The 13,981-nt window shown below is 42.2% G+C and overlaps 1 protein-coding gene across 1 annotated transcript in view; it reads right to left on the reverse strand.

The window, feature by feature from the left end:
• Nucleotides 1-13,981, reverse strand: part of LOC120017477 (inactive tyrosine-protein kinase 7-like) — a 186,699-nt gene that overhangs the window by 19,046 nt on the left and 153,672 nt on the right. Inside the window, exons 7-11 of the mRNA XM_038960250.1 lie at nucleotides 3,523-3,789; nucleotides 3,175-3,311; nucleotides 2,878-3,013; nucleotides 2,384-2,503; nucleotides 405-554 (exon numbers count right to left, since the gene is read on the reverse strand). Coding sequence (XP_038816178.1) covers nucleotides 405-554; nucleotides 2,384-2,503; nucleotides 2,878-3,013; nucleotides 3,175-3,311; nucleotides 3,523-3,789 — 810 coding nt within the window. The remainder of the gene's footprint in view (nucleotides 1-404; nucleotides 555-2,383; nucleotides 2,504-2,877; nucleotides 3,014-3,174; nucleotides 3,312-3,522; nucleotides 3,790-13,981) is intronic.

Consider the following 13,981-nt stretch of genomic DNA (forward strand, 5'->3'; position numbering starts at 1 on the left):
ACTGCTTTACTCATCTCATATGTATATACTGTATTCTATTGTTCTGTATTTTAGTCAATGTCACTCCGACATTGCTCAATCTAATATTTATATATTTCTTAATTCCATTATTTTACTTTTAGATTTGTGTGTTTTGTTGTGTATTGTAAGATACTACTGCACTGTTGGAGCTAGGAACACAAGCATTACACCCGCGACAACCCACAATCTGCTAAATATGTGTATGTGACCAATAAAATTGGATTTTGATTTGATTCGAACCAGCACCTGGATCTCCTCTAGCCACACTGCTGTGAATAGTCTCTTTTGCTTTTGCAAAGGAAAGTACAAAGTGAACTACAGTTAATCAAACACACACACTCAAATGCACACACACTCAAACGCACAAAAACACACACGCCTACCTGCCACAGTGAGGCTGACCATGGCTCTGATCTCCCCCTGTAGGCTGTTGGAGGCGATACAGGTGTAGTTTCCTGCGTCGCTGCGCGTCACTTTGGTGAAGTGGAGCTGGCTATTCCTCAACTCCACATGAGGAAGCAGCTCTCCACCATCTGTACGGGGCGACAGAGTGTCAGAGAGGAGCTCAATGGGGGCTGTGAAACTACAGTACCGCGATACCCTTCTCCCACTATCGTGCTGTGCCGAGACATACTTGGATTGGCTCGGATATGTTCCTTTAATATGGTCCTTTCCAGTGCAACTGTGGTGGATGTGTAACCAGGCCAGTGCAGTACAGCTTGGCTCAGTAGTGTGAAAAGGTTATGAGTGTAATGGATGTAGGCTTGGACGATATACCATCCGTCTATTGACAATTATTGACAGCCATCGTTGATGGCGCCGACTAATTGACGTGACAGACGATGGTTTGGCCTATTTGAACGATACTGGCGCTGCACAGGAAAAAACGGAGACTCGCAGCGCACAAGTGGCATTCCGACTAATCTATTCCTATTTGCTATACCCTATTTCAATAAATAAGTTATATAGCCTGCAGAACGCAAGAGAGGAATGTAGGTCAGACAGAGGACAATTCCACCAAAGCAGCACAAAAATGTTCAGTCAGAAAATATTATTTCTCTCTCTCTGTTGGATTCATGGGCATTAGGCTATATCATAAACGTATATATTTTTGAAAATAATGGACACCTCTTAACTTGTGTATATCTGTTTAAAAAAACAACCTATATTGCTTTCTCTCTCCATTTGATAGGCTATGACTATGACGGAAGGCTACGCTTCATCGTTTCATGCATCCTAATCAAACAATGAATGTTCCATCCCAAAAACGTATCTGAATAGCCTAAAAAGGCAAGGTAGCCAAGAGGACTAATAATGTGAGAGAGGGAAAATCCTTGCATGACAGGTTGAAAACCAAATGGCCAATTTCCTATGCTTCTTCTAGGCCTATAATACAAGTTAAAGGCATGAACAGTAAACTGACCTACAAAGGCAAAATACAGTAATTACATAACTTTTTTTTACAGCAAAATCTGACTTCAAAGTATTTTTCTGTCTAGACAGACAGCTATTTCTGATACTCAATGATATGTTCTGATCAACTGGATTGTTCTCGTGTCAGGAAACTAAATACCACATTAATCAGATGATTTACCTGGCCATTCCAACAGATCAAAGACTTTTGACCAAATTCGTAGTTGCGTTTGAAGGGCAGAGTAGCATATTTCCCAAATATTCTAGCCTACGAAGTTGTGGCTTTAACAAAGAACAAGAATGAGTCTATAGCCTAAGCCTAGGAATAGGCTGTTCTCAATCACAGCTTTATGAGAGAGAGAACAAATAATAGCATTTTTATATTATTTTACGAGGCAAATAAAGCAATTATTATCCAGTTCTGAAGACAGTAGACTGCTTCTATGCAGCCAATAATGTAGGCCCATAACCAATAGGGGTGATAGCATTGTATTTCACAATGTTTCTTGGGTACATAATCACAATAGGACAAACCCTAAATGGATGAAGTAATCTCCTCTAACGTAGGCAATGCAAATGATGGGAAATGATCATATGTAATCTTGTCTTCACTTTTCATTCATCTGATTCTATCTACAATGCATTCCTTCTGTAATGATTCTGTATTCTAACATTATCCATAATCTGATGTTATGAGAAAATTTGATTGTCTATCGTCACAGGACATAGATTTCTATTTCTTCTTTCTGTGACCTGTGACAATGGCTTTATCCCAACCCCTGGAAACACACATACACACACCCACGGAGAGCTTGGAGCACAGGGCTGGTCTCAGTCCTGCGCCCCTGGAGCAATTTAAGGGTTAAGTGCCTTCCTCAAGGGCACAATGGCAGGAAATGGCATCTAGGATATTGAGGTCTAGCACTGAGTAGGACCACCCTGCACTCACCTGCTTTGGTCCATTTGATGGTGGGGGTCTCTCTGCCTGTAGCAGAACACTGGATGTTGACCTCCTTGTCCAGCTCCAGGCACTGAGATGGCTGGGGCGTAGGGGTGAACTTCAGTTTCTCTGGGACACACAGATAAAAAGGTCAAACACACCATTACCCACACAGCTAAGAGAGAGTAGCCTGGTCCCAGGTACACCCCATAGTACACTATACAAAGCTATTTTACAGCATGCTCAGACACATGTAAGAACACGCAGATGCACGCACACACGTTCACATGGCTGAACGAAGAATCACAAGGGTATCAGGATCTCAGATCGCCAAAACAAAGACAAGGTAGACAAAGCAAGTCAGGAATTAGACAATCCATGTTGACAACTCTAGAACAGCAGCACCAGAGGGAAATCTAAGGTTAAACTTAACTCAACAGGCTGATCACGTTCACACACACATGCTCTCTCCCACGCGCGCACACCATGTAGTTCCAGCTCACCCAGTACATAGACTCTGGCATTTCCAGACAGCTTGCCTCCCTCTGTCCTGCTCACACAGGCATACATCTGACCATCATACACCTCCACATTATTGATGCGCAGAGTACCATTGGGGAACACTGTAAAGCGTGGGTCCTGATGAAGAAGAGCGGGAGAAGGGTAAGAGAACGGAGAGGAATGGCCTAGATACAGTATTTGTATGTGTGTGTGTGTGTGTGTGTGCACGCCTGCATGCCTGTGTGCATACGTGCATGTGTCTGTGTGTGAAAGAAAGAGAAAGAGAGAGAGATACTGACCTCAGGCATGACCATAATGCTGTTTCGGTGCCACGTGACCTCAGGCTCAGGGGTAGCCTGAGCGTGGCAATGGAGGTAGCCTGGTCTTCCCTCCTCCAGGTAGCTGTCCTGGGGCTTGGTTACCCACACTGGGGCAGCTGAATCACACACACAAATGAAGAATTATTACTGTAGTAGAAGCCAGCGTCAATCATGCTGAATCCCAAATTGACCCCTTGCTTAGGAACAGAATGGACAAGTAACGACTAAAGCACAACCCTATAATAGGGACCAGAGTTTTGCATGGTCAGGACACACTGCTGGCCCTAGCCATGATGTAATAGGTCAGAAGACGGTGGCCTGACTCACTGGCCACTGTGACGGTCAGCTCCTGGGTCTTGCGGCCCGCCTTGTTTTGGGCCACGCAGGTGTAGGAGCCTGAGTCGCCTTGCTCGGTGGGGCTGAAGACCAGCTCACTGCCCTCCTGGTACACCCGTCCCTCCGTGGGGACGCGCACCCCTTCCCGCTCCCACCATACCTCAGGCTGGGGCTTTCCACGCGGGGCCGTACAGGACACACGCTGCATGGTGTCTGCTGTGAAGACCCGGGACTGTCTGGGGGACATATCCTCGATCTCTGTAATAGGGAGAGAGGGCAAGAGAGAGAGAGAGATGGCAAGAGAGAGAGAGAGGGCAAGAGAGAGAGAGAGAGAGAGGGCAAGAGAGAAAGGGCAAGAGAGAGAGGGCGATAGAGATCTCGCCCGAGAGAGAGAGAGAGAGAGAGAGAGCAAGAGAGAGAGCGAGAGAGAGAGATTGAGAAAGAGAGTATGAGGCATTATTTTGATGCTCAAATTGATTTCCATTTAAACCACTGTAGTCTCAGGAGATAATAATCAAAATGTGTTTCATGCCAATTTTCGAATAAGAATTTCAGAGGCATTAGCATACTTGTCTTCAGTCTGAAATGCTATTCAGGGACGCCGAAAAGTCATTATTTTATTTTTAAGAAACGACTACTGAAAGTATTCAGACCACTTGCATTATTCCACATTTTGTTACGTTACAGCATTATTCGAAAATTGATTCAATTATTTCCCCCCCCCTCAATCTACACACAAAAAGTGAAAACAGGTTCAGAAATTGTAGCAAATGTATAATATAAATATAAAACAGAATATACCTGTTTATATCTCAAGGATGATCAATTGAAACAGGATGCACCTGAGCTCAATTTCGAGTCTCAAAGCAAAGGGTCCCAATACTTATGTAAATAAGGTATTTCTGTTTTATATTTATAAATAAACTGAGGCAACAGACTTTGTGCAAATGTATATTTCTGTCATTCTCAAAACTTTTGTTTTAGGTGTAAATTGAGTGCATTACTTTTGACCAGAGCCCTATGGGCCCTTGTCAAAGGTAGTGCACTATATAGGGAATAGGGTGCCATTTGAAGTAAAGTCATTAGAGTTAAGAGGGAAGAAACGCACCACATTCTTCAGCAGATGAAAGAGAGCTTTGTGTGTGTGTGTGTGTTTGTGTGTGTGTGTGCTGGGGCTGACACAGAGGGACTGTTTAACCTTTTACACTTGTTGGAATTGGCCTATATGGATAGGTGTAAATTGATATGTTTCTTACAGAAGAAATATGAAAAGCATATGCATAATCATAGTAGCAATTGAAAAGGGAACAGTAGTTTTGAGATAATTGGGGAAATGATTAGACCAAACATTCCACTGTTGATTTTATGTGCATTTTACATTGACTTGACTTTTCGCCGCATTTGATGATAACAAAATCTGTCACATAAGACTATTCCTGGAAAATGTGGGGTTGGTGCAACATAAGATAACAAAAATTACAAGGGTTGGAGTGAGAGGACTAACTGGTGTCTCCAAGTGGCCACCCACCTCTCCAAAGTATGCACAGTTCCTAAGTAATTTCAATGCACTTTTATGACTCAAAGAAGAAACTTCAATTCTAAGGTACTTTTTAAGGTACTTTTCTAAGGTACTTTTCCATCACACAATTACAGTTGTTGTTTACGTAATCCAAAAACAGTCCATTATAAATAACAATCTGGGTCAGGTGGGCATGCCTTCAAAGCTTGTTCTTTTGCCAATATGACTAGCTAAGTTATAAAATATGATCTTACAGTGTTAGGCTTTCACAGGGCAATTCAGAGAAACCGATGGCAATTTTGGTGCGCATTGAAAGGAGCCATGGGTGCATTCAGGTGCGTGCCCCACGGATAATTGTCTTCACAACAAACAACAACCCAGGGTATGATGCCATGTCATCTTGTAACTGCAAATTTGGACTCATGGGTGTTTGGCTTGCTTATATGACATCAAAGCAGCATTTATTATAATCCTCAACGTCTCATATTTCAAAATACATAGAGTCCTCTTAATTTAGAGCATTTCCCTCACTCAGACAACGAAACATTTGCAAAAGTTGCACAATTACCGGGAGTGATGGGGGTAACTTCTTGTTGCGCGCGGTGCTCTAGTTCAGAACGGTTGTGAAGCTCAGAGCCAGAGTTCTGATGTCATGTATAGCATGTTACTGTATGGCCACTACGTTCCAATTTAGGAGCTTATCAGTGCCCAAATCGGCCATTTTCAACTTGTATACACGTACGAGTGCGAAGGGTTAAACTTGTCCCAAAAACACTGAACCCGGATTGGTGTGACACAATTCCAGTTTAATGCCCTAAGGCAGGGGTTCCCAAACTTTTTCACTCTGGCCCCCCTTCCAGCATTGGGGAACATACAGTTGAAGTCGGAAGTTTACATACACCTTAGCCAAATACATTTAAACTTAGTTTTTCACAATTCCTAGTAAAAATGCCCTGTATAAGGTCAGGTAGGATCACCACTTTATTTTAAGAATGTGACATGTCAGAATAATAGTAGAGAGAATGATTTATTTCAGCTTTTATTTATTTCATCACATACCCAGTGGGTCAGAAGTTTACATACACTCAATTAGTATTTGGTAGCATTGCCTTTAAATTGTTTAACTTGGGTCAAATGTTTTGGGTAGCCTTCCACAAGCTTCCCACAATAAGTTGGGTGAATTTTGGCCCATTCCTCCTGACAGAACTGTTGTAACTGAGTCAGGTTTGTAGCCCTCCTTGTTCGCACACACTTTTTCAGGTCTGCCCACATATTTTCTATAGGATTGAGGTCAGGGCTTTGTGATGGCCACTCCAATACCTTGACTTTGTTGTCCTTAAGCCATTCAAGTATGCTTGGGGTCATTGTCCATTTGGAAGACCCAATTGCGACCAAGCTTTAACTTCCTGACTGATGTCTTGAGATGTTTCTTCAATATATCCACATAATTTTCCTCCCTCATGATGCCATCTATTTTGTGAAGTGCACCAGTCCCTCCTGCAGCACCCCCACACCATGATGCTGCCACCCCCGTGCTTCACGATTGGGATGGTGTTCTTCAGCTTGCAAGCGTCCCCTTTTTTCCTCCAAACATAACGATGGTCATTATAGCCAAACAGTTCTATTTTTGTTTCATCAGACCAGAGGACATTTCTCCAAAAAGTACAATCTTTGTCCCCATGTGCAGTTGCAAACCGTAGTCTGGCTTTTTAATGGCGGTTTTGGAGCACTGGCTTTTTCCTTGCTGAGCTGCCTTTCAGGTTATGTCGATATAGGACTCCTGTTACTGTGGATATAGATACTTTTGTACCCGTTTCTTCCAGCATCTTCACAAGGTCTTTTGCTGTTGTTCTGGGATTGATTTGCACTTTTCGCACCAAAGTACATTCATCTCTAGGAGACAGAACGCGTCTCCTTCCTGAGTGGTATGACGGCTGCGTGGTCCCATGGTGTTTATACTTGCATACTATTGTTTTTACAGATAAACGTGGTACCTTCAGGCGTTTGGAAATTGCTCCCAAGGATGAACCAGATTTGTGGAGGGCTACACTTTTTTTTCTGAGGTCTTGGCTGATTTCTTTGATTTGTCCATGATGTCAAGCAAAGAGGCACTGAGTTTGAAGGTAGGCCTTGAAATACATTCACAGGTACACCTCCAATTGACTCAAATTATGTCAATTAGCCTATCAGAAGCTTCTAAAGCCATGGCATCATTTTCTGGAATTTTCCAAGCTGTTTAAAGGCACAGTCAACTTAGTGTATGTAAACTTCTGACCCACTGGAATTGTGACACAGTGGATTATAAGTGAAATAATCTGTCTGTAAACAATTGTTGGAAAAATGACTTGTGTCATGCACAAAGTAGATGTCCTAACTGACTTGCCAAAACTATAGTTTGTTAACAAGAAATTTGTGGAGTGGTTGAAAAACGAGTTTTATTGACTCCAACCTAAGTTCCGACTTCAACTGTATTTCAATGCCATTTTAAATCTAATTTTCTTGCAATTATATACATTTCGCCATGTCTAATGTGTATCAAACATTACAACAAAATCTATGGGCAAAAAAAACCTAGCTAAAAAAACGTTAGCTGACATGGGCTGATCTGGACATTTCTGACAAGTTATAAATAGTTCTAAGGTATGCAATGACTGACATGATGAGGAAAACTGATTATGCACTATCCAATTTCGAAATTGTACCTTGTGAATTCCACTATTACAACTTTCAAGAGTAAATTGAAAGCCGGAATGAGCCCTCTCCCCCCCTGCCTGCCCCACAGTTTGGGAACCACTGCCTTAAAGGATTAGCAATAGATTAGGTGAATAAAGGTATTTAAATGGAGCTTTGGTTCACTAGGGTTAAGACTGCAGAGACCCCCTGTATGAGACCCAGTTAGGGCCCAGGTACAGAAAATGGACTGAAACAAGGAGGTACTACTACCCGGACTTGTCCAATCAGAAATGTACATTTTAGTTTTTCGTTGCATTTTAAAACTTTTTCATCTCCAATGACATGTATTTTTTTACACACAATTATCTCCAGTGACATGATATTTTTTTTTACACACAATTACTCAAATCCAGTTGATATTCTTTGAGGCAATTTAGGTCATATCTCACCTGCTGTCAACTTGCCACATGCCACCCCATGTCTCCCAATAACCGCTCTATTCAAATCAGCCCACATTCTCTTTTCTAACAAAGCCATACATGATAATGTGTGTGTGTGTGTGTACATGCAAGCATGCATGTGAGCTCCTGCGTGTGTGTGTGGCCTCTACAATGAGTCTGAAACAGCTGGAAGGCGGGAGGGAGGAAGGAAGCAGGGGAGGAAACGGCTTCTGAGGGAGGAGAGGAGAGCAGGAAGCAGCACACCGCCTGTGGAGGATACAGCTGGGGCGTATGTCAACAAGGGAATGAGATTATCACAGGAGATATCTGCCCCTAAGTGAAGGAGTGATAAAGTGCAGGAGTGAGAGAGAGGGGTAGAGAAAGAAAGAAAGAGGTTGTGGGGCTGACACTGCCATATATCGTCCATTCCAACTGGCAGGCAGCTCTGTATACAGTAAGTGGAATGTGATCAGGAGCTCTACAGTTAAGACTCACAAGACTGCCTCTCTTTCTTTCATTACTAATGTGAGCTACTACAGTAGGTGCAGCTCCTAACTGGAAGTCATTAGCTGTGTATTGCCAAACATGCCTCTCAAAGCAGGTCACCAGTTTGATTCTTACCAGGTTAACATAAGCACAGTCCCAAATGACCCCTTATTCTCTACATAGTGCACGACTTTTGACCAGGGACCAATGGGCCCTTCGAGAGCTTGGGACGTTACGGTCCTATCTGCAAAAAGATGATTCTGAGGTAATTGGCTTTACATTTCTGAACCCTCAGTGGTTTGAATGGTGTCAGAAATGTTTATCTTGTATTCTTTTGAACTTAACATGAATTGGGGTATTTAGAGTCCTGTCTCGGTAGAGAACGTAGAACAGAACAAGGCTATGTCAATCACAAAAATGTGAAAAAAATGCAGATAGAACCTCCCAAGCTCTCGCCTTTTCAAAGGTAGTGCACTATATAGGGAATAGACTGCCATTTGAGACTCATTATAGTTAAGATGTAAAGAACGCACCACATTCTTCAGCAGATGAAAGGGAGTGTGTGTGCGTGCGTGCCTGTGTGTGTGTTTAAACAGAGTGACTGTTTAAACTTGTCCCAAAAACGCTGAACCCGGATCGGTGTGACACAATTACAGTTTAATGCCTTCAGGGATTAACAACAGATTAGGTGAATTAAGGTATGTAAATGGACTGTGGTTCACTGGGTGAAGACTGCAGAGGCCCCTGTATGTGGCCCAGTTAGGGCCCATGCAAAGTCCCGGGGGCCACAGTAACCGAGGTACACTAGGGACTGGGAGGGGTGTGACACTTGATCCATCATCAGAAAACAAACGTTACCTGGGTCATGTTCATAAGGCCCAAAATGGAAGAAAATGGACTGAAACAGGGACGTACTACCTGGACTTGTCTAATCAGAAACTTTCACTTTAGTTTTCCGTTTGCGTTTAAAACCTTTTTCCATTGTGTGCCCTAATGAACACAACTCAGATTACCTGCTTAATAGATGCATCTCCAGTGAAATGTATGTTTATACACAATTACTAAAATCCATATGAAAGCTGCCAAAGAGCGTGGGGACATGCATACATCCGCTACGACAAGCTCATTGTCCACCCTCCCTCCCAAAATCATGGGAGGAGTAAGAGAGCTAAGCTTCCAGGTCAGTAGCTTCAGCCCAACATTACAAACACACACATACACACACACACATACCAACTGACACTCAAGTGCCTGATTGACTGACTCTATTAGCCAAACTTATTTTAATGTTCTTCTCCATATTATGTCTATTTACGATAAGATACCCAGGAAAGGGTAGCCCATATTAATAATAGCCTATATGAATATATGTAGTCATTCATGAAATCAATAACATTCATATACTGGCCATCTCTGAAACTCACTAAGATAATTTGATGTTACAGCAGTAGCAATACAAGGATATAACATCTACAGAAAAGACAGGAATGCCTATGGGGGAGGTGTTGCTGTATATGTTCAGAGCCATAATCTTGTAAAGTTTAAAGAATATCTCATGTCAAATGTTGTTGAAGTGTTGTCGTTGCAAGGTCACCTGCCTCATCTAAAACCTCTTCTTTTGGGGTGCTGCTATAGGCTACCAAGTGCTAACAGTCAGTATTTTGATAATACGTTTGCAATGCTTGATAATGTGTGTGATGTTAACAGAGAGGTTTATTTTCTGGGTGACCTGAGCATTGACTGGTTAGGAACAAGCTGTCCTCTCAAGCTTCTAATTGTGACTAAGGCCTGTAATATAACCCAGGTTATCACTAAACCAACTATAGTGCATACCAACAGTATTTGATCTGTGACATCCACTTGTATTGATCATATCTTCACAAATGCTGCAGAACTTTGCACCAAAACAATATCAGTTCCCATTGGCTGTAGTGACCATAACATTGTGGCAATAACAAGGAAAACCAAAGTGCCAAAAGTTGGACCTAAAGTAATTTATTAAAAAAACATACAAAATGTTTTCTCAGGGCTCTTTTGTTGAAAATGTAAAACATTTACAGTACCAGTCAAAAGTTTGGACACACCTACTCATTCAAGGGTTTCTCTTTATCTTTACTATTTTCTACATTGTAGAACAATAGTGAAGACATCAACACTATGAAATAACACATATGGAATCATGTAGTAACTTGAAACACGAGTAGCGTACAGACATGGAACACAAACAGAGTCAATAACGCCTAGGGAAAGAACCAAAGGGAGTGGCAGTTATAGGGAAGGTAATCAGGAAGGTGAGCCTGATGAGGCGCTGGTGTGCGTAATGATGGCGACAGAGGTGCGTAACAATAAGCAGACTGGCTACCTCAAGCAACGGAGGGGGAGTATACGTGACGGTACCCCCTCCCTGACGTGCGGCTCCAGCCTCAGGACGCTGACCAGAGGGACAGTCCCAGGGACCAGGAGCGGGCCGATCGCTTCTGCTGAGGTGTGGGAACTTGTCGAGCCAGCTGAGGCATGGGAGCCTGACGAACCGGCTGAGGCATGGGAGCCTGACGAACCGGCTGAGGCATGGGAGCCTGACGAACCGGCTGAGGCATGGGAGCCTGACGATCCAACCGAGTCTCGTGAACCTGTCGAGCTAGGTGAGGCAAGGAAGCCTGACAAACTAGCTGAGGCAACCTCGGTAACTTCGGCCACGGACAGGTGACGGGCCAACCGAGTTTTGTAAACCTGACGAGCCAGCAGAGGCATGGAAGCCCTACGAGCCAGCCTAGGCATCCCTGGTAGCTCCGATAGCGAAACCCGGACCCAACGTCACCTACCAAAACAAAAACCAAAAACCACTACCTGATGCTCCCCTTTGGTGAGGCGTTATTCTGTAACGTGTACGCTGGGAGTTGGGAAGCAAGTACGGGATGTGTATCGAATAAATTAACATAGAACAAAACAAGAAACACAAGTAGCATACAGACATGGAACACAAACAGAGTCAATAACATGTAGTGAAAGAACCAAAAAGAGGGAAGGTAATCAGGAAGGTAATCAGGAAGGTGATGGAGTCCAGGTGAGTCTGATGAGGCGCTGGTGCACGTAACGATGGTGACAGGTGTGCGTAATAATAAACAGACTGGCCACCTCGAGCGTCGGAGAGCAACTATAGACAAAGGAGATGATTGTTGACTACAGGAAAAAGATGACAGAGCACACCCCCATTCTCATCGAGGGGCTGTAGTGGAGCAGATTGAGAGCTTCATGTTCCTTGGTGTCTACATCACCAACAAAATAACATGGTCCAAGCACACCAAGACAGTCGTGAAGAGGGCACGACAAAACCGATTCCCCCTCAGGAGACTGAAAAGATTTGACATGGGTCCTATATAGTCTCGTTATTGTTATTTTACTGCTGCTCTTTAATTACTTGTTACTTTTATTTCTTATTCTTATTTGTACTGCATTGTTGGTTAGGGGCTCGTATTCGGCGCATGTGACTAATAACATATGATTTGATATGTGACATAACTAAAAAAGTGTTAAACAAATCAAAATATATTTTACATTTGAGATACTTCAAAGTAGCCACCCTTTGCCTTGATGACAGCTTTGCACACTCTTGGCATTCTCTCAACCAGCTTCATGAGGTAGTCACCTGGAATGCATTTGAATTAACAGGTGTACCTTGTTAATTTGTGGAATTGATTTCCTTCTTAATGCATTTGAGCCAATCAGTTGAGTTGTGACATGGTAAATGGTGGCAACTTTGAAGAATCTGAAATATAAAATATATTTTGATTTGTTTAACACTTTTTTGGTTACTACATGATTCCATATATGTTATTTCATAGTTGTGACGTCTTCACTATTATTGTACAATGCTGAAAATAGTAAAAAGAAATAATGAAAAATCCTAGAATGAGTAGGTGTGTTCAAACTTTTGACTGGTACTGTATGTATTTACAGTATGTGTGTATGGAGGATAATGTACTGTTTTATTCACATGTTTTCAAGTACTGGTTACAAATCATGCAATCTGATTATTGCATAGATTGTATATGATGTGTGTAAAATACTTTTTGGAAGATTGTACTGATTATGATGAGCTAATGCTAAACGAAATGACAGATACTATATGTGTGGCACCATGTTTGATGACATCATACAATGCATTCTGGTTGTCACAAACGTCTGTCAGACCAAAGATGTTATAACAAAACGATGTGAAGGGATGGTTCACTCGACTGACTTAGATTGTAAATATCGTTACTCAGGGTTGTCAGCTCAGACAGTGGTTTTATTTTGCTTTAGCTTGCAAACATCTTCTGTGTTTGTCCCATATTTATTGATAATAATAGCACTATTTCCTGCATCATATCCCCCCACGATACCTTCCCCCATTCCTACCCCTCATGGACTTGAAATCTCCCACAAATGAAATGAACCCACCCACAAACCCTCCTAAAATGGTTTCACCAAAATCTGGCAACCCTGTTTAGCTTTCACGCTACAGTTAGGCTAGGCAGTAGGCTTGTATTTGAGGTGATGATCTGTGAGGTGATCAAATTTGATCTTATTTGTGATTTGTCAAAAACTGTAAACGACTTAAGTAATGTGCTCCGGTTCTTGTATACACCGTAACAAGTACATCAAAGATTTGTAATATGTTGAAAAGTGGCTAAACTAAGTTAATATTTTTCAGACTTTGTTTATTTGCGTCTCATAGTGAATGGCATTCTGGGATTAGGGAGTTTTCGCTTGTCAAACATAAACAAAACATGGTTGCCATCATAAAGAATGTAGCTGCTGTTAGCATAGCTTACACGACTCTCTTTTCTAAAAAAATATTACATTTTCCTATGTACTCACCAGAGATGTGGTACATTGTAAACTAGTCTAGCTGTTAGGTCGCTAACTTCTGTTTTGTTTTTTTGTCAGCGCAACCTGTTATTTAGACTGGCTGTGGATGTGTTCCGTGTGATGCTTGGATGATGAAGTTCGCATACGTTTTTTTACAATAAAAGGTGAGATTGTTGTGAAGTCCTTTATTTCCAATCAGTACAAAACATTATTTAGATGCTTTTCAGACAACAATGCTGTTTTAGACGTGTTTGTTGCATCAAACGTTCTGTTGCTACTGTTCCAATCACATATTTGCGACGGTACGCTGCAGGGACCACTTAACAATGATACCCTCAAACACCAAGTTAGACACAGCTAATTTCAAAATAGACCATCATCACTGTCAACTGTGACTGATAATTATTCACGTTTTACTGGTGAAACTGCATCTGCATGCCAATCATTTGATTGATCTCAAATCAGTGTCATGGGAATAGCC

Source organism: Salvelinus namaycush, chromosome 22 (assembly GCF_016432855.1).
Source record: "Salvelinus namaycush isolate Seneca chromosome 22, SaNama_1.0, whole genome shotgun sequence".
Lineage (NCBI taxonomy): Eukaryota > Metazoa > Chordata > Actinopteri > Salmoniformes > Salmonidae > Salvelinus > Salvelinus namaycush.